Raw genomic sequence first — 20,971 nt, 5'->3', positions numbered from 1 at the left:
TTTCCTCAAGCTATTAGGAAGTTAGAATTGGAGTTCTGGTGTTTTGGAATTCCATATTCAGAAACTAAAAAAATTGTATTTAACCTTAATTGAACTAACCCAGGAAAGGTAACTTACAGGCACACCTCATTCTATTGGTTTGCTTCATTATGCTACTCAGATACTGCATTTTTTCACATATTGAAGGTTTGTGGCAAACCTGTGTCAATTCTATTCATTCCGTTTCTCTAAAAGTATTTGCCCACTTTATGTCTCTGTCACACTTTGGTGATTCCTGCAATATTTCAAATATTTTCATTATTGTGTTATGCTAATCTGATCAGTGATTGACTCGTTCAAAGCTCAGATGATGGTTAGCCCTTTTTAGCAATATTTTAAAATTAAGGTATGTACATTGATTTCTTAGACATAATACCACCGCACACTTAAGTGCAAACATAATTTTTATATGCACTAAGAAACCAAAAATTAATTTGACTTGCTTCACTTCAATTATCTGCTTCATTGCAGTGGTCTGGAACCAAATACACAATATCTCCAAGGTATGCCTGTAGTCACAGGTAGAACAAGTGAGAGCAATTTCTTTTAAATCTTGATCCTAATTTTTTGAGAATTTTAAAAATGTTTATTTTTGAGAGAGAGAAAGAGAGAGTGAGTGGGGGAGGGGCAGAGAGAGAAGGAGAGACAGAATCTGAAACAGGCTCCAGGCTCTGAGCTGTCAGCACACAGTCTGATACAGGGCTCAAACTCACTCACTCAGGAGTGAGATCATGACCTGAGCCAAAGTTGGACCTGAACTGACTGAGCCACACAGGCACCCCAATTCTAATTTTCAAAGGCAGTATTTGACAGGATAGATTTTGCACTAAAGTAATAAAGAACTCTTACACAAAGCAAAAAACAAAACAGGTTTAATGATTAGAACAGATGAATTAGTAGGTTTATATAACCATTAACTAAGGGAAACCCTAGAACCAGAAATAAGGATTTTAAAATTGCATGCAAAGTCTAGTTACCATAAAAACCAAAGCAATACCAAAATATCTCAGCTTCCTAGCATAGACTCCAGATATTCTTTATTTCCAACTCTTGGTAATCAAAATATGTACACTTTTGCATGCTACTGGTAGTGGAGGAGTAAGATTATTTGTATAGGACTACAATTATGTTTCACAGTTGGGAGGGCACACAAAGAAGTGTCTTCCTCCACTTTGTTGGGCCCATCTTAAAAAAAGGCACTCCCTAAGGTTCCTTGGTAACACCTTTGCTAGGTTTCTTAATTACTCACATAATCTTTACGTGTAAAATTACTGGTCCACTCATTTCACAGATCTGGGAACCACAAGGCATTGGAACTGCTTAACTCACATGCCAAAAAACTGGCTTTCTTAAGAAACGACCAAAACTTTGGAGAAGCAGTTAAAAAAAGAAAGGAAAAAAAAACCAAAAACCAAAAAACACCTGGGGCTTTGTTTCCTTGAAAATGTAATCATATGCTTAATTACTAGGTTTTGGCATGCACAGCCAGACACATCATGGAACTGAAAGAACCACCATATAATGGTGGCAGAGGACTTTCTTGAATAATTACGCTACTTTTCTACCTTCAGCTTCCTTGTACCAATGCAACTTTGTCCTTCTCCCCTTTTTAATTACAACACCAAGTGCTCTGAACCTGGGTTTGACCTCTCTGCTGAAAGATGTGTTAGAAAAGGATGCTTATTTTTTTTTTTTTGAAAAGGATGCTTAAATAAATTACTGAGTCTTTCTCTATGATCATCAAAACAAAGAGTAATGGAAGTCTTGAGCTGCCTGTGGGCAGTTGTCCACTATTCACAGAATCTTCAGAAACAATTTGCCTGAGGTCAAGGAGAATTTATCACTAAACCTGACTCATGTTGAGCCATACTGAAACCGCACTTGGGTAGCTAGTCTCAAGTCAAACTGCGCTCGAACATTTCTTGACATTTATTGCATCCACGTAGAGTGCAATTTTTGATGCTGAATCAGAGATATGCGGCAATTGAAGGCTTCACCACAAGCATCACATTCGTGGGTTTCTTGGGTTTTCACCTCTGCGTGGATCTTCTGATGGTTGACAAGGCTGCGCTGTTGACTAAAACTTTTGTCACACTTCTCACACTTGTAAGGTTTCTCTCCTGTGTGTATTCGCTGATGCTGAATAAGGCCTGAGTTCCGGCTAAAGGCCTTCCCACATTCATCACATTTATGGGGTTTATTACCTGTGTGAACACCCTGATGTCGAATAAGGTTACAAAGTTGACTAAAGCTTTTGCCACACTGTCTGCATAGATAAGGTCTCTCACCAGTGTGGATTCTCTGATGTTCAATAAGAAATGAGCTCCGACTGAAGCTTTTCCCACATACAGTACATAGATAGGGCTTTTCACCAGTGTGTATTCTTTGATGTTGTACAAGATGAGCACTGACACTAAAAGTTTTCCCACATTCATCACATTTATAAGATTTTTCCTTGGGATAGACTTCCTGCTGTATAACAAGACTGCAATTTGGATCAAAACTTTCCTTAGTTTCATTGTATGAGTAAGTCTTCTCTCTGGTGTGGATTCTCTGATGCTGAATAAGACCTGAGCTTCTACTAAAGGCTTTTCCACATTCCTCACATTTATGGGGTTTGTCTCCTGTGTGAATTCTCTGATGACGAGTAAGGTTGCACAGTTGGCTGAAGCTTTTCCCGCACTCTTTGCACTGATAAGGTCTTTCACCTGTATGGATCCTTTGATGTTCAATAAGAAATGAGCTCCGACTGAAGCTTTTTCCACATTCAATACAAAGAAAAGGCTTCTCACCAGTGTGGATTTTTTGGTGTTGTATAAGGTATGTACTTAATCTAAAAGCTTTTCCACATTCACCACATTTATGGGGTCTTTCCCCAGTGTGAATTCTCTGATGTTCAACAAGTAATGAATTTCGACTAAAGCTTTTCTTACATTTGGTACAGTGATAGGGTTTCTCACCAGTGTGAGTTCTCTGATGTTCAATAAGGTGTGATTTCCAACTGAAGGCTTTCCCACAGTCACTACATTTATGGGGTTTCTCACCTGTGTGGATCCTTTGATGTTTAACAAGGCTCCTTCTCTGGCTGAAGCTCTGTTTACACTGATTACACTGATAGGGTCTCTCTCCAGTGTGGATTCTCTGATGTCTAATAAGGGTTGAGCTCACACTAAAGGTTTTTCCACAATAATTACACTCATAGGGCCTTTCCCCAGTGTGAATTCTCTGATGTTCAATAACAAACGAACTGCGACTAAAACTTTTCCCACATTCATTGCACTGAAAAGGCTTCTCACCAGTATGGACCCTTTGATGTTGAATGAAATGGGCCTTGCGGACAAATCCCTTTCCACATTCTTCACATTTATGGCATTTCTCTTCTGGGTTTGGTCTCTTACGAATAATGTTAGTATTTCCTCTGAACATTCTCTGTTCCTGGGCCAAAGATTCCCTTGGTATTTCCCATAAGAAGATTCCTCTCTGTTTATCTAACCTACCAACAAGTTCAAAGGTTTCTCTACCTATGGGATCTTGGTCAATTTCACTTTTGATTCTTGTAACTATTACACCCTGTGGTTCCACTTCTTCCTCAATTTCCTCAATTTCTTGTTTTACAGTTGGCTCCTCATCCTTATCTCTGTTTAAAACATCTGGAATAATAAATAGAAAATAGAAAGATTAGCCAGGCTCTTTGCTAGCAAGGAGAAATGCTTAGGAAAATAAGATTAAGATAAATTAATCCACTACATCTATAAAATGTGGATGATTACTTCACAGTATTGTTGTAAAAATTAAATTAGTTCCTATACATAAAGCATTTAAGACCATACCTGGCAAAGAATACAAGCTATGTAAATATTATTATTAGTTATCTGATGAAAAGTTTTTCTTAGAGAAGGGGTGTGAAGAGTGTTGTTTTTTTAACGGAGCAAGCTTTGAAGTTTTAATTTTTTTTAGTAATCTCTACACCCAACATGGGACTCAAACTCACAACCCCAAGATCAAGAGTCACATGTTCCTCTGAATGAGCCAGATGGGTACCCAGAAAAGAGTGTTTTTATGAGGCAAATGATAAGTTAGTGGGGGTAAGCAGAGTTGGGAGGAAGGGCTGGTGATCAACAGAGAATTATGCAAGGTAAGATGGGCCAACAATGAAATAAAACAAATAGTGGTGTGATGAATTAGTCTGTCAAAGAAGAAAGGATGACACAGGAAGAAAACAGTAGGTTCTGGGAAATTTGGGATGAAACAACATTGCTGGAGTGTGAGTAGATTAAGTAACTGACAGAAAGGAACACAAAATGATGTTGAGAAAGATAAAAGACAAAAACCCGGAAGCAACAATTAATAAGAATTTACTTATTAAATAAAAAAATAAAAATAAAATTAAAAAAAAAAAAGAATTTACTTATTGCAATCAAAAGCATGCCAGGCATTGTGTAATGATTCAGTATTCAAAGATAAGACATGAAACTTCCTACCAAATAAAATGGATGACAAGTATACTGGGGAAAGAAAATAAAATGGTAAAGTATTAAGTAAAGCAATTCCTGTATCAAGAGACAAAACAGCTTTAAAAAAATGGGTTGGAGTGACATGGAGTCTATGATATAGAATGACAAAAATAAATACAAAGGAACACAGTCAAGGTTAATGAAAGAAACAGAGAAAAACAGTGTGTGGTAACCTCACCTACCACAAATCACCCCACGTTCTTCAAGTATACATGATTCTTACTCTTCCAAAGATGTAAGAGCCACATTGGAACCATCTGGTTCCAACCGAGAGTCTCTAAGACATCTGAGAAATGAAAATCTTGCATGTGTTAAGGAAAGATAACATAATGGTCTACAATGTAAACAGAGTGGCATATAGAACACTTAAGTCTGCCTCTGACTTCTTTCTTTTCTCTCTTGCTTTCTGCTGGAAAATTCCACATATTTGGTTGATCACTACCAAATATATATTTGGCCCTAAACAATTTCCTTTTTTAGACTTCCTCTTTTCTCTTAATTTTCTAACCTTCTACCTTTGGAGTCATCTTCGAATTTTCTTTTCACTCACTTTAAACCAGTCATTAAGTTATTTTATTCCAAAAAGCTTTCTCTTATTCCTCTAAGAAACTAGTAGAAACTTTATTTTTGCTTATACTACTTACAGTCTTCTCTCTCAAATTCACTTCACTGGACTGCTTTCTTTCACACAATGAAAAAGGATCAAAGAACTCCCTCAACTTTCTGCCCCCTTCCCATAAAATTATATGCAATGGCACATGAAGATCTATCCCATTCCTATCCAAGCTGAATTCATCTACGTTCTCTTTATCCCACTGTCTCTGAGTGTTTGTTCAATTATTAGCATTTTTCCCCTTTCTTCCATCTGTACTCTCCATTGTCCAATATATCAACATGCATACAAATATGCTCAGCATACAAATATGTCCAACTATATCTTGAACTTGAAATCCTTCTCTTAATGAAATCCAAATTTGTGAAATAAAATTTTAACTCTGTAGCTCTCCATTTCCCAACTATGTTTTCCATGCCCAACATCTTCCCATTCAATCTGTTCTATAACCTACTGTGAAATCTGGCTTTGGTTTCCGGCATCTAGAGATGCTTCTTATGAAATCACCAATAACTCTTGAATAACAAATACAACAAACATTTTTCAGTCCTTTATTCAGCAGCATCTGACACTGTCGATTATTCCCATTTTGAAACTATCTGTTTTTGGTTTCTATGCTGTTGCTGTATTTGGTTTCTATGCTGTTGCTGTATGCTGTATGTATGTATTGTTGTATGTTGCATTTTTCTAGTCCCCTCCCTACTTTTTCTTTGGCCTTTTCTAAAAAATCTCCTTCATGTATTTTTCTTCCTTTGTCAACTGCTGTTTGACAAGGTTACTGTTACCAATAATGTTTACATTCCTTTCTTTTAAGCTTATTATTTATTGAGAGAGAGAGAGAGAGAGAGAGAGAGAGAGAAAGAGAGAGAGAGAAGAGACACAGAATCCCAAGCAAGCTCTCCACTGTCAGTGCAGAGCCTGACAGGAGGGCTCAGTCTCACAAACTGAGCTCATGACCTTAGCCGAAGTCAAGAGTTGGATGCTTAACTGACTAAGCAACTCAGGTGCCCCACCCATGTTTACATTCTTACCTTGCTCTATATTCATACTCACGATATCGCCACTTACATGCCTCAAAAAGGGCTTGCAATTAACATGATCCTCATCATGTGCTGTCATGTAGGTCTCTACCTCTAATTATCTTCTCTTAACGGGCATCCTCATCCATTACCCAAAGTAGAAAATCTTCCTAGATTTCTCCATTTTTCTTTTTGTTACCCAATCACCAAAACCAAAGATCTGACTCTCTAGCATCTACCTTCTTCCCATGTTTTCTCTGGATGATGCAAAAGCCATCTAATAATCCTTCACTCTAGTCTTTAAGCTGCCCCCACACTGTACCTACTTAGCTGCATCCAGAGAGATGTACAAGAAATGGAATTCCAGTCACATCACCACCTGTAGGTTCACTAGTACTCTATCATCTCTAGGATCAAATCAAAGCTCTTTACATTATGGTACTCAGTGCTTCACAACAGGTTCTCTAAACCTCAAGTCACCCTTCTACCCACTTTCTCACACTGGAATTGGGCAAATTGCTTATGTTAATGTTTTATACCATTTCATTGCATATCTCGTCTACTAAATGTCCCCCAGCATTGTTTACCTGGCCAACTCTTGGTTGCTCTTTAGGACTCAATTCAAAGCAACAGTTCCTCCACAAAGCCTTCACTAAGTCCACTAGACAGATTAGGTGTTCTGTTTTTTATCACCAGTCCTCATCCACAACTGTATTACAGCTATTACTGCCCTGCTGTTTTAACTGTTTGTGTTCGTCTCTTCTATGGGTTTGTAAATTCCTTGTGAGAAGGGGAAGACTCTTTTAATGTTTACCCAGTGGTTACTGTTCCAGGGGTTTTACTCAAAGGAGTAAGACAAATTCTTATTTGCAGACAATATGAATGTCTAACTAAAATTTCTAGAAGAATTAAGTGAAATATAATAGCAACATGAAGACTAAGCTATAAAATAAATACTGGTACTTACTACCAAGGATAACCAGTTGGGAAATGTTATAGAAAAATAAAATATGCTTTTCATGAAAACAAAACCATAAAACCTATAAATAAATCTTACAAGAACTGTATGAGATCCACAGAGATAAACCATAAACTTTTTCTGAAGGACTTAAGACAGACAAATAGAGTCAACCAAATTGCTAAAGAGATTCAATATTATAAGGATCTTAATTCTTCCTAAAACAATCTATGAACCCAACTGTATTCCAATCAAAATCTTATGAACTAATTAAAAACCCCAATGAATCTAAATTTCAACTGGAAGAATGCAGAAAACTAGCTAAGTGTATCCTGGAAAATATAAGAGAATGATTTATCATGCTAGATATAAAATGCAATATATTGCTAAGTAAAATAGAGATGCTCTGGTACAAAAATAAACAGGTCAAACAGATAGGTAAAGAAAACAAGTGACTTCAGTCTTGTACACAAAGCAGCACAGAAAGGACTATCTGTGAGATCTGGGCTTGTTAGCTATAATCACCTTCTGAGGTCTCTGCCATGCTTGTCTTATGTTCCCATCCTGTGATCGTAGCTAATTTGTCTAGAGTACCGCTGACTCAAAGTGCATCTCTCCCAGGAATTTGGAATTAAAAATGAAATATGCAGTTATTCTGAACATGACAGAATTGTAACCTATCAACTCAGAAGCTATAGGGACAAAAGCATGTGGATATGAGGAGGAAAGACTAATCTACCAAGGAGAAAGAAACAAAATGCAAGGGTTAATCACTGACTTCCTGAGCGCACCAATTTTTGGGTTTAGTCCTTTTCTGATATCCAGTTACAATCATGCTTATATATCCTATGAGCCACCTATGTCCCTATAGTAAGTTCTCTTGTTGGCTTAAGCTAGTTTGAGTTGATTCCTATAATCTTTAATCCGTTTTAATAATATGCTAGCTGAGGAGAGAGACAAAAAGCAAGGAAATGGTAAAGTGGAAGTGGCTAAACTTTAGGAAAGAACAAGAGTTACCACACATTTTCTGAAAAGGGCCAGACAATAAATATTTTTAGCTTTGTTAGCTAAAAATGGTCTCTGTTGCAACTATTCAACTCTGTCACTATAGCGTGAAAGTAGTGTCAGATAATACACAAAGGATTGGGCATGTCCATGTTCCAATAAAACTTTATTTATAAAAATGGACAGTGCCAGATTTGGGCTGTGGACCATAGTTGCTAACCCTAGTATCTAAAAAAGTATAAAAAGAACAGTTTTCTTGGTAAAAGAATGACAGAATGGGGAAGACTTACATTCTTAACGCTAGCACAGTGCTTGATTAACTATTTATTGAATGGATGAGTAGTTGAACAAATAACTGAAAAGAGACTATAATCAAAGAACTGAAGCAATGAGATTAAGGTCTTACAGGTACAGCAATTCCCAATTCTGTCAAGGTCCAATAAGGTTCAAGCAGACTGAAAAGGAGTCATTAAAATTAAAGAAGTCCAGTTCATTTCAAAGAACTGAGATCAAGCTGTCAGCTGTATTATCAATGTTGTTACTAAAGCTTTTAAGTAAAAGTCAGCATGGAAAGGAGAAAGGTATTAAATAAAGGACCAAAATTAAAACTGGAAAAGTATTGTATTAAGTAAAGCAGCAAGATGAAGTGCAGGAAAACACTTTATTAGAAAAGTTAAGGGGGCACCTGGGTAGATCAGTCATTTAAGTGTCAGGCTTTGGCTCAAGTCATGATCTCGCGGTTCGTGATTTTGAGCCCCGCATTGGGCTCTGTGCTGACAGCTCAGAGCCTGGAGACTGCTTCAGATTCTGTGTCTCCTCTCTCCTCTCTCTCTCTCTCTCTCTCTCTCTGCCTCTCCCCCACTCATACTATGTCTCTCTCTTTCTCTCAAAAATAAATAAACATTAAAAAAATTAAAGAAAAAAAGGTTAAGTAATTGTGATTTTTCATCAAGGGAATGGAGACAGAGTCTACAAAGGAAGATGAAAAGATTGTGGAGGAAGAAAGAACTGATAAAAAGCTGTAGTTCAGCTAAAATGAGAGCCTGAAAGTAGATCACAGATGGGCTCACTGCCATGCCTTCATCCATATGGTACTCACATTTTACAGTAGTAGGGACAGGCAAGACTGGGCATTTGCCTGGTTCTATCAACCAGGATACCATATGTGTGGATAAAGCTGGCAGTGACTCAGAGACACCATGGCATATTGGGAGAAAAAAATCAGCAGCTGATCTGGCTAGAGACTGAAGTGGTGTGCAGGAAATAATAGATGATGTTAGAAAGCTAGGCAGGGGCTATTTAGAGAGGCCCTGGTAGGTAGGACAAGAAATTAAATTTTTTATTAAGCTCTCAGGAATCAGAAATTGTAAGCAGTTAACTAACAAAATCACTTTGGTGGCAGTGAATAGAATGTATTAAAAGAAAGGGAGTTGGAGGCAAGAGGCTAGTTTACGGGCTAATGCAATAATCTGTTCAAGAGGTACCGATCTTTTTCTTGTTTTTATGTTTATTTAAATTTGAGAAAGAGAGAAAGGGAAAGATAGTGTGTAAGTGGGGGAGAGAGGCAGAGAGAGAGACACACACAGAATCCGAAGCAGGCTCTAGGCTCCGAGCTGTCAGCACACAGCCTGATGCAGGGCTTAAACCCACGAAATGCGAGATCATGACCTGAGTCAAAGTTGGATGCTTAACCAACTGAGCCACCCAGGAGCCACAAGAGGTTCTGAGTCTTAAGTATAGTAATTCAGTTATACAAATATTTAAAGGCATATAACATATACCTGGTTCTGTGCTAAGTGCTGGAGAAATCAAATGAAAAAATATATAGTTACCATCCTCATGGAGACCAGTCTGGTTAGAGAAATAACATAAAGAATGACTAGAGTACAGTCATTTGATAAATTGATTGTAAACTGTGCATACAGTTGAGAAATTCAACATAAGTGCAGCACAGTGCAATACAGGGCAGCACAGAGAAAGGAGTACTTAATTCTGAAGAGAAGGGCCTTGAGATCTTAATGGATTATTTGACACTGGCCAGCTGTGAGTTATTTATGTGGTCTTCAAAAGGAGATGATGAAGATTTTGGAGCTCTTAGAGAAGATAATAGGTATGATGACGATAGCAATCAACATTTATATTATACTTAGTACATGCTAACCAGTGTCCTAAGTGCTTTACACATATTAACTCAGTACTCACAGTAACTCTAAGAAGTAAGTGCTATTATTACTGCCAGTGGGTAAAAAAGCAACAGGCATGGAAAGGTTATATAATTCACCCATGGTCACAAGGCTTCTAAGTGGTGGAACCAGGACTTTTGCTTAGGCAGTTAGGCTTCAATTGCTTCTCTTAGGTAGAGATAAAGATCTGGGACTCATCACAGTGGTAGGTGATGACCTGACTATAGATGAGGTTCACCAAGGAAAGCACATAGATGGAGAGGAAGGCAATACAAGTAAGCAATAAAGAGCTTCAAATACATAAAGAGAGGTGAAATAAAATAAGGTCCAAGTGTCTTTTCCATTTGACAATTAGGCTATTAAAGTAGAATGTTAAACAATTTAAGGGGAAGGGTAGAGGCAAGAGAAGGGGCTTAGAGATAATGGTAGGGAAAGTAAAGAATATACATTAACTACTCTTACAAAAACTTGGCTGTAAGTGAACAAGGAGCAGGTTACAGGCTCTCTCAAAGGACAGCCACCCCCCCGGCCCTACCTTCCCCAACTGGAAGAGTCGTAAACATACCCATCACCAAAATAAAGGTACCAGAGGAGAAGGAATAGAGACTGAAGTTGTAAGGGGGAGAAAAAAAAAAAGATGACGGATAGGTTCTTGGAAAAGTGAGGAAAAAGGAGCAGACTTAAGCATACACACGAGGGGCAGAAAGTTAGAGTTCATATTCAGTGGCCTCTATCTTCTCTGTGAAACAGAAAGTGAGGTCTACTACTGAGTGATGGACCCAAGGAAAACTTTTTTAAGTTTTTGGAATAGTCACTAAAGGGAAGAAGAGAACGAGCAAATCAATGATAAAAAATTGGCTGAGATGTGAAAACCCACTGGAGACTATTAGAAAAGCCATGCATATATCCAGGGCATTAATCCTTTCAGTTAAACAATTTCCCCTGCTGTGCTTGGCAACTCAGGAGAAAAAGCTGATGTTATAACCAATACAGAATATGAAGTTTGCAGAATGGGTAGAGCACAATGACAAGGTGGCAAGAGAGCATGCTGGTGATAACTCATATGTAGGTCCATGGAACAGATGAAGAGGTGAAGTTAGAAGAGGACTGATAATCTGGGAGGAAAAAGGAGAAATCAAGGAACAAGTAGCATGACTGGGAATAAGCTGGTTTGGGAGGAAACGAGTAGGAGATGTAGAAGCGTAAGAAATTGTAGTAAGCTCTACATGGGCAGAGATCATGTCTGTTTTAGTCACCCCTGTTTAGTTATGGTCTAAGATAAAAACAATGGCTGAAGAATTTTCAAAGACTAAGATACTGGGGTTTAAGATTTGCCTGCCTTAAAAAAAAAAAATTTATAAAAAAAAATTTAAAAAAAAGGGGCGCCTGGGTGGCGCAGTCGGTTAAGCGTCCGACTTCAGCCAGGTCACGATCTCGCGGTCCGGGAGTTCGAGCCCCGCGTCAGGCTCTGGGCTGATGGCTCAGAGCCTGGAGCCTGTTTCCGATTCTGTGTCTCCCTCTCTCTCTGCTCCTCCCCCGTTCATGCTCTGTCTCTCTCTGTCTCAAAAATAAAATAAACATTAAAAAAAAAAAATTTATAAAAAAAAAAGATTTGCCTGCCTTGACAAAATTGAGGGTTTGATCACTGATGGGATTTGCTGAACAAAAAAGGAAAGCAAGGTTCCTGAAGACAACGTGGTCAGGATATAGCAAGACTTAAATAATGGCTGCATCATTGATGGCATAGGTTAGCATAGAGAGATTCTGAAATGTGACAAAATCTACGTGTGACAGACCAAACAATGTTGGCAGATGACAGCAGAAGAGAACTGGGTGGGTAGAGCAAGACTGCTGGAGCCTCCAAAGGGAGATTTTGTTTGAAGGGTTAAAACTAACGCTTTGAGAACAACACTGAAAAGCCAGGAGAAGAGTAACTTCTCCCTTCCAGCCTTGAGACAAAGGATAGGGAAAAAGGAGGATGTGGGAGAGTAAGCAGCCTCTGCCAGAGAAGTGGTGTCCTTGGGAAAGTGCCAGTTTTCAGTTAAGGCCAGGAAGGGTAAGGAACATTATGTGAAGAAGAACAGGGGCTCCAGAAGGCAGAGTGAAAAGGGGTGGGAGGAAAGCAGTGGGAGGATGAGCCAGGAGGGAAAGTGCAGAGCAGTATGGGAATGAGATTATGAAGATAAGAAGCCAGAAAGGCTTGTATTTTGGTTTTTGCAAGGACACTACAGACGAGAGTCATGGAAACAATTAATGGCCAAAATGTTTGAATCTGAACTTTGGAACAAAGCAGTTTTGGTACTCGTGGTGGTTCAAGTGTTCTCAGGGTCTGATTTCTTATAGCTTCTTAGATATTTTAATCAGAGAAACAAAAGATTCTTACCCAGTGAGACCAGGTTTCCATAATTCTCCATCATGACATCTTTATACAGGCTTCTCTGAGCTGGATCCAGATAATCCCACTCCTCCTGGGTAAAAAACACAGCCACATCCTCAAATGTCAGCAACCCCTGAAATAGTACGATTTCTGTAGTCAGTTCTTGTTGTCTCAAGGACAATTCTACCACTGAAAGTAGCCGAAGCAATCACTTATCAGAGCCGGGTAGGCTAGGAGGAACATGATTACCCAGAGATCCAAATTGGGCCCAATTCTGTATCAGATAAGCATCTCCAACTAGAGGGCAACTGAACTGGATCCTGGTCGTCAGTAGTGATGGTCCTAAGGATAGAGCTTTTCTGGCTGAATAATTATACCCTAACATTTTTATTTTAGTAAGTTGCCCCAAGGCCTCCCCAAGTTTCCTGCACCTCATTGCCCGGCTCCATCCAACTCTATTAGCAGTGGCTTGAGACCCTGTTCAATTCAATTGCAGGAAGTTCTCTAAGCGTCTACCTGGGGTCCTAGCTTCGTGACAGGCGCACAAGACACAGGGAAGAGTCAAAAATGGTGCCTCATCTGGAAGAACTCACAAATGAGAGCGCTTGTTTGCAGCATTACTAATTTTCTTCAGCTAATTTATCAAGTCGCTCTTGAAACGAAGGGCCAAGTGGGCGATTTGGTCGCGAGGCGCAATCCGGACCACTACGAAGTACTTCCTTGCACAGCGCTGGCCTTAAAGACCACGGTCGTGGGGATGGGGGTGGGGGGGCAGGGTGGGTAGCGCGGCCTAGCTCCAGTAGTGGCCAGAGAACAGGGATACCCAGAGGAGCGACTTACCTTTGGCTCCGGCGGGGGGCTCGGGGAGGCCATCTCCAGGACAGAAAATTAGGACGGGAACCCGGGAAAGTCGCAAGGAAAGGAGCTTCTCGTGAGGCCTACCCGGCCGTTGGAAATTAGGCCCCACGAAGGCGAGGCCTCCAGGCTGGGTCTGGCCAGGTCCTGCCTCGGTCCCAGAGCGGTCACGACCCCAGCAGCATATCAGACCCACTACTTGGTTGTCCCCCAACGCCAAATTCCCTCCCCACCTAGCTGCGCAGCCTTCCAGGCCTCACTAGAGCCTCCTCCCAGTTGCCAGTTCCTCCTCCTTTCAGCCAAGGAGCGCTATGACCGTCCGCCCCCGGACCAGAAGGCGTCACCCGGAACCTTCCCGGGACGCCCCCCAACTACAACTCCCGTCGTGCTCTGAGAGCGCGCCTCGGTCCAGCCTCCGCCGGCAAGACCCATCGGACTACATTTTCCGGCGTGCAAAGCGGGAGGGAGCCTCTGGGGAGGCTTAACAGGAAAAAGGGAACACCTATCACTAAGCTTACACTTGATTGGCTGGTCTTGGCGCGTCACTGCCGGCTGGGGGCAGAGCCCCAGCCGGTAGCTCTCCTCCGAGATGGCGGCGCTGTCAGTGTCTGGCGTTACCAGAAGAGGCCTGACGTGGATAGTCTTAGGGGCACCACGCAGAGAATTTTGGTCTCGATTCAGGTAAAGCGGAAGGTTAGATGGTGGGTCTCGTTCAGCGAAAGTGAGAGAAACTGAGGAGGATGAAAGGACGAATTCAAAAGTGGGAGTCCTGCTATTAGGACGGTACCCTGGCCCTGCGCCTGACTTGGGATAGGACGAGAAAGTACGTTAGGTTCTGAGTTCAGAGGCTTCAGCGCGGGTGTCCTTGAGTGGTGGGGCCCAGTCTTGGCCTCAGTTTTCTCATCTTATACCGGAAATGCCGCCCCCTTTCCCTTCCACTTAACTCGTTAGTGTAGTAAGCAGACAGTACTGACCATGTGTTCCAGGCACCGACTGGTACCAGGATACAAGTGGTTCGTTTGGAACGAGTAACATGGAACATGAACGTGAAAGTGCTCGGTAAACTAAGTGCATTTGCGCGGGGTATTTCTTCACAAGCTAGATTCAGAAATGAAGCGTGGCCTCCTCGTTTTTTTCGTTTGTCCATTCATTGATTCATTAACAGTTATTAAACGCCCTCTCTGGCCCAGCATTTCCCTAAGTAGGTTACAGCAGTGGAAGCAAAGTCCCTTCTCAGAGCTTAAGCGCTCTGGCATATGGGGAAACGGTGGCCCCATAGGAAGTATTTTGCTGAAAGCAAGTTAATGGCACAGCTGGAACCAGTCTTCGACTCTCCATCTACTGCTTTTCCCCAACACGGGGCTCAAACCCACAAACTGCGAGATCATGACCTGAGCCGAAGTCGGACGCTCAACCGACTGAGCCACCCAGGCGTCCCTCTTCTCTTTTCTTTTCTTTTCTTTTCTTTTCTTTCTCTTCCTTCCTTCCTCCCTCTCCCCCTCCCTCCCTCCCCTTCCTTCCTTCCTTCCTTCCTTCCTTCCGTACTTCGTCCTTCCTCCCCCCCACACATCATTCATTTCTGATGCCTCCCAATTTTTGTAGTGATGACCAGTCCTAGTCAGATACCAGCTCCATGGAAAACAAGAGTGAATAATATTTCACTAAGCACTGAAATAGTGTCTTAGGCAGATTTCCTCACTTTGGCCCATGTACTCAGTAGTAGTTATTCAAGCAGTTTTCAAAGGACCCCAAATCAATAAAACAGGTTTCTGTATTCAGGAGTTTATAATCTGGTACAGTGGTTCTTAACCAGAGATAATTTTGCCTATCGGGGCGTTTGGCAATGTCCTTTGGTTATGACTGGAGCATAGGAGTGCTCCTCGCATTTACCCTGCCCTGGGTAGAGGCCAGGGATGCTGCTGAGCATCTTGCAATTACAGGATAGCCTCGTACAACAAAGAATTATCTGGTCCAAAATGTCAAGTGTTTGGGCTGAGAAACCATGATCTAGTAAGAGAAATAGAATGTAAGTAAATAAAACTCTGGTACGATGAAGTGTGCTGTGAAAGCAATATAAAGCGCTATACTAGATCAGAGGAATTTATATTTGGAGAAATCAAGTAAAACTCCTTGGGAGAGAACAGTTCTGTTCTAGGACTTAAAGTAAGATTTCAATAGGCAAAGATGAAATTGGCATCTCCTGTAGGACGTAACTTGAGGTAACACATGACCTCAGGAAAGTGGGAAACAGAATGTAGTAGTTTAGTGTGGGTAGGGCATGGAGTGTTTCTAGTAGATTTGTAGGACATGAGGTTAGAGCGGTTGGTTGGGTTTGGAAACTGGGAATCCCAGACAGGCGATTTACCTCTTTACGTGTTCTTAGGAATTCTTACACCATGTGAAATCTGTAAGTAGCTTTTCTTTTCTGTCTGTATCAGCTCAGTTCAACTATAAGCTTCCAAAGGCAGGCACCTATCTTATTCTTCTCTCTCCAGTGCCCAGAAGAGTAGTAAGTGTGCAAATTATTGGTTGATTTAGATAGATGGGTAAGATTAGGTCTGGTGTTTGTCAGTTTGTCAGCTGCATTAGTGCAGTTAACCAGAGATTCACGTACTTGTTTTTGACCATTCTAGAAAAGAGAAAAAGCTAGTGGTGGCTGAGACAGTAGAAGAAGTGAAGAAAGAGCCTGTTTTGGTGTGTCCACCCTTAAGAAGCCGAACATACATACCACCTGAAGATCTCCAGAGTCGTTTGGAATCTTGTGTCAAAGAAATTTTTGGTTCCTCTGTTGGTAATAGTTGGCAGGATGTGTCCCTGGAAGATGACCTTCTGAAGTTCAGTTTCTTGGCACGTTTAGCTGATGACTTGGGCCATGCAGTGCCCAACTCCAGGCTTCACCAGATGTGCAGGGTCAGAGATGTTCTTGATTTCTATAATGTGCCTATTAGGGATCAATCTAAATTTGATGAACTTACTGCTAGTAATCTGCCTCCCAATGTAAAAATCACTTGGGGTTACTGAGCAGAAGAGGAGCTCATTAAGATCATTTTGTCCTGAGCAAGGGGGCTGGTTATTAATTAGACTTTTGATACGTTACCATGTGAAATGCTATCAGAACTGTTCTCTAAACCCACTTTTTCTGTGGAAGGATGAATTATCTCTTTTTCTCATCATGAATTAACAAGATTTTCTTTTTTCACGTTTGCTGGAACTTTGTTTTTTTAATGGAATCAAGTCTTTAATCATGTATGAAAATTTCCTTCTTTGGAGGACACTGTAATTAAACTTGGGTTTAAGATACAAGGCTATTATATGTTCACACATGGTCTTTATTTTTTACGCATAAATTAGTAGATGCAAAAACAGGTTTTAATCCTGTTAGGACTCTTAAACCTAAGGTGGTATTAATTATGTATAGTACATATACAAATGAGGAAACGTAGATATGTATAAAAGAAATGTAAAAATCTCTGTTGTATATTACAGCAAGTTGTTTCTTTCATTGCTTTACTACAAGAGTAAAAATAGTAGAAAATGATACTGTTCATTCTAGATTAATCTCTTTTGGAATTAAAGTAAGTTTCTTGAAGAGTGTTGTGTATTTTTAAATTTTTTAAAGGTGAAATTTGTGGGTTGCCTGAATGTCTCAGTCGATTAAGCGTCCGACTCTTGATCTCAGCTCAGGTCTTGATCTCAGGGTTGTGAGTTCAAGCCCCACTTTGGGCTCCATGCTGAGTGTGAAGCCTACTAAAAAAAAAAGTAAAATTTGCTTTTTTGCCTTATCATTTCCTTAATTTAAGTATTATAAACGAAAGAATATATATGCCAACTATGAAGTGCTGTGATTTTTCTTAAAAAAGATATACCAGCTTCTGTATCTAAATGAATATGCTCTTCAAAGGAGATGATGTTTATTTCAAACCCTTTATCTTTTCTGTAACTTTTTATTTTTTTTTAATTTATATTTGAGAGAGAGAGAGCACGCAAACTGTTTGCAAGGGGCAGAGAGAGAGAGAGGAAGACACAGAATCCAAAGCAGGCTCTAGACTCTGAGCTGCCAGCACAGAGCCCAATGCAGGCCTCGAACCCCCGAACCGTTAGACCGTGACCTGAGCCAAAGTCAGTTGGTTAACTTACTGAGCCACCCAGGCACCCCTTTTCTGTAACTTTTTAAAAGCAGCTTTGAATACCTATGGGTATCCACTAGGGCGGTAAGTCTTTGCAGACTTTGGTGTACTCAATTTGTGGAAATAACTCAAATAGCAAGTTACCAGACAGTTCTGAATTACAGATGTTAGATGAGGAAGTGATTAAATTAGGGATTATTGTTGTTTAGACTTTAGATAATGGCTAGAGAGTAATAAGAGGGAGAAGGAATTTCTTATATTTTACCTTGACTACTTACAGTTCTGAAAGAAAAGTGACAGGTTTTAAACAAAGGAAATTGCATTTATTTTCTTTCCCAGGATGACTACTTTGAAGAGGGCAAAAATCATGTGGGTGTATAAATTCTGGCATATTAGAAAAATCAGTTACATTACGGTCATGCCCAATAAACATCAGCAGATGATCAGGTTTTTAATAACCTGTACATTAAAGAGCTTTTCAGAAGTCTGGAGTATCAGAGTGTCTGGAGCTTAAATATCAGAGCTATTATATACCTTCTATGTGAGAGGGTTTCAGTATGGAAATATTTGAATTTTACATACAGGATTTGATCATTTCATTTCCCACACAACTTTTATTTCTGATCTGGAGACAGGAAAATGTATAAAGGGCATGATGGAAGTAATGGATGATAAAGGCGGTTTGAAAAAACAATTGGTTTCAGCTGGAGAACTGTAAAACCAGGCTTCTCATGAATGTAAAGGCAGAAGAAATTACTTCTTTGTAGACTGGAGCTGTGTTTCTCAAAATCCAATGTGCATACAAGTCATTTGGTGGTCTTTTTAAAATGCAGATTCTCATCCCATAAGTCAAAAGTGGGTCCTGAGCTTCTGTGTATCTAAAAACCTCCTAGGCAATGGTGATAATGTTTTGAGTAACATGGCCCTAGACCCTAGTATTGAAGTGGGAAAGTTCCAACCCTGAAGCAGCAATCCTGGAAAGTTGAGCTACCAGAAAAGATAAACTGCACATCCATCAATAACTCTAGAGGGCGTCACTGTTCTACAGTCCAACACAATAAACATACCAGAATAATGACCTTTGGTTTTCCTGAACATTAAGTTAGGTTTGGTAACTTATTCACTTAAGTAACCAAACTTGATATAATTCTAAAAGGTTACATTTGTAAAAATTAAGTGATTGCTGTATACAAGAAGTCTATTAATTTTACTTAGTTGGATCTTTGAACTCCATAAATATACTTACAAAAACCCTGATGATAAAATATTCAGGGTTAATAGAAATAGTCTTGTACAAACACTATGTATTTTAAGCCACATAAGTAGACTTCTCCCTCTCCTTTTTAATTTTAATGTCATTTTTCTGATTATAAAAGCACTTTTTTTAAAAATTTGGGAAAGACAAAAAATACCATTTCCATCTTACTGCTCAGATAATCACTTAATATACTAGTACATTTTTAAATGAAAATAAACTTTTCTCCTGTATTTTTTTTAATGTTTATTTATTTATTTATTTAAAAAAAATTTTTTTTTTTTTAATTTATCTTTTGAGACAGAGAGAGACAGAGCATGAACGGGGGAGGAGCAGAGAGAGAGAGGGAGACACAGAATCCGAAGCAGGCTCCAGGCTCTGAGCTGTCAGCACAGAGCCCGACGCGGGGCTCAAACTCACGGACCATGAGATCGTGACCTGAGCTGAAGTCAGATGCTTAACCGACTGAGCCACCCAGGCGCCCCAATGTTTATTTATTTTTGAGACAGAGAGAGAGCATGAATGGGGGAGGGGCAGAGAGAGAGGGAGACACAGAATCAGAAGCAGGCTCCAGGCTCTGAGCCATCAGCCCAGAGCCTGACGCGGGGCTCGAACTCACAAACCGTGAGATCGTGACCTGAGCTGAAGTCGGATGCTCAACCGACTGAGCCACCCAGGCGCCCCTCTCCTGTATTTTAAAATTTACTGTGACATTGTCCCCCTGCTCCCTTCACTCTATGAGTGTTTCTACATTTTAAAAGTCCTTAATAAATTTGATTAATAATGCATTATGCCATAACTGGATGTTAAGTACAGTAGTCCCTTCTTAACCTTGGGGAGATGCATTTCAAGCCATCCAGTGGATGCCTGAAACCCTGTATAGTACTGAACCCTATATATACTATGTTTTTTCCTATGCATACAGACCTATGATAGCTTAATTTATAATTAGGCACAGTAAGAGATTAACAATGACTAATAATAAAATAGAACAATTATAACAATATGTTGTAATAAATGTTATGTGAAGGTGGTCTCTGAAGGTATCTTATTGTACTCACCCTTCTTGTGATGATGTGAGATGATAAAATGCCTATGTGATGAGATGAAGTGAGGTGAATGATCTAGGTGTTGTAATGTAGCATTAGGCTACTATTGACTTGATTTATGTCAGAAGGAGGCTTATCTACTTGGAGACTGGGAATGACTGCAGGTAACTCAAACTGTGGAAGGTGAAACTGTAGCTAAGGGGTAGGGGTGGGAGGACTACTGGAATTCAACCAATATTCTATTACTGGATAATTAAATTATTGCCAGTTTTTTGCTTTTATTCTTATCTATTTGTTTTAATCTGGCTTTTTTATAGTTGAGTATTGGTCTGCCATAAAACTCCCTTTTACTCAGAAGTGGAAATCATTCCACTGTAAATTTCTTGACTCTGAACCTAGGAATGGGCAACTTGGTCCTGCTTCCGTGTGTGTGTGTGTATGTGTGTGTGTGTGTGTGTGTGTGTGTGTGTGTGTGTGTGTGTGTGTCTGTTTTAATAAATATTTATTAATCGCAAGTCATCCTTTTGGCAATATTTTTTTTCATGTAAGCTCTACACCTAACATGGAGCTTGAACTTAACCCCAAGATCAAAAGTCACACTCTACTGACTAAGCCAGCCAGGCCCTCCTGTCCTACTTCTTCATTTGTAATCCATTAAAGTGTGTTCTTGTGTATCTTAAAGTATAAAGTGACAAGTATCTTGAACTCAGTCATACCTGCACACTTGAGCTTTATCTTATCTGCAGTTACTTTTCTATATCATTTTTATTAGTTTATTTCACAGTGCAAAAGTTCTCAAGTTTTTACTTGAATGATTTCTAAGTTGTCAAAGTAGTTGGCATAAAGTTTTTATAATATTCTTTTATTTTCCTTTTAATGTCTATTGGATCTGCAGTGATAAGCCCTCTTTCACTTTGATATTTGTTATTTTATTTTTTTTATTTGACCAGTCGGGCTTGTAGTTTATCAATTTTGTC

The 20,971-nt window shown here is 39.8% G+C and overlaps 2 protein-coding genes across 4 annotated transcripts; one reads left to right on the top strand and one right to left on the bottom strand.

Moving 5' to 3' along the window:
• Positions 1–894: 894 nt before the first annotated feature.
• ZNF189 (zinc finger protein 189) lies at positions 895–13,912 on the bottom strand. 3 transcript variants are annotated; one of them, XM_025935170.2, is made up of 3 exons: positions 13,549–13,912; positions 12,715–12,841; positions 895–3,689 (listed from the first exon to the last, which is right to left on the bottom strand). In XM_025935170.2, the coding sequence occupies exons 1-3, from the start codon at positions 13,579–13,581 to the stop codon at positions 1,969–1,971; spliced, it is 1,881 nt and encodes a 626-aa protein (XP_025790955.1). In that variant the 5' UTR covers positions 13,582–13,912; the 3' UTR covers positions 895–1,968. The 3 variants fall into 3 exon arrangements, with proteins under 3 accessions (XP_025790955.1, XP_025791080.1, XP_025791021.1); XM_025935295.2 differs by having other exon boundaries at positions 12,715–12,796; positions 13,549–13,911; XM_025935236.2 differs by having other exon boundaries at positions 12,715–12,799; positions 13,549–13,909.
• Positions 13,913–14,099: 187 nt separating this feature from the next.
• On the top strand, positions 14,100–17,152 carry MRPL50 (mitochondrial ribosomal protein L50). Its single transcript, XM_025924052.2, has 2 exons — positions 14,100–14,244; positions 16,197–17,152. The coding sequence occupies exons 1-2, from the start codon at positions 14,153–14,155 to the stop codon at positions 16,582–16,584; spliced, it is 480 nt and encodes a 159-aa protein (XP_025779837.1). The 5' UTR covers positions 14,100–14,152; the 3' UTR covers positions 16,585–17,152.
• Positions 17,153–20,971: the final 3,819 nt, after the last annotated feature.

The sequence above is a fragment of the Puma concolor genome, chromosome D4, assembly GCF_028749965.1.
Source record: "Puma concolor isolate L17-30 chromosome D4, mPumCon1.1.hap2, whole genome shotgun sequence".
In the NCBI taxonomy this organism is placed as follows: Eukaryota; Metazoa; Chordata; class Mammalia; order Carnivora; family Felidae; genus Puma; species Puma concolor.
This window is presented reverse-complemented; position numbering and strand designations above follow the sequence as displayed.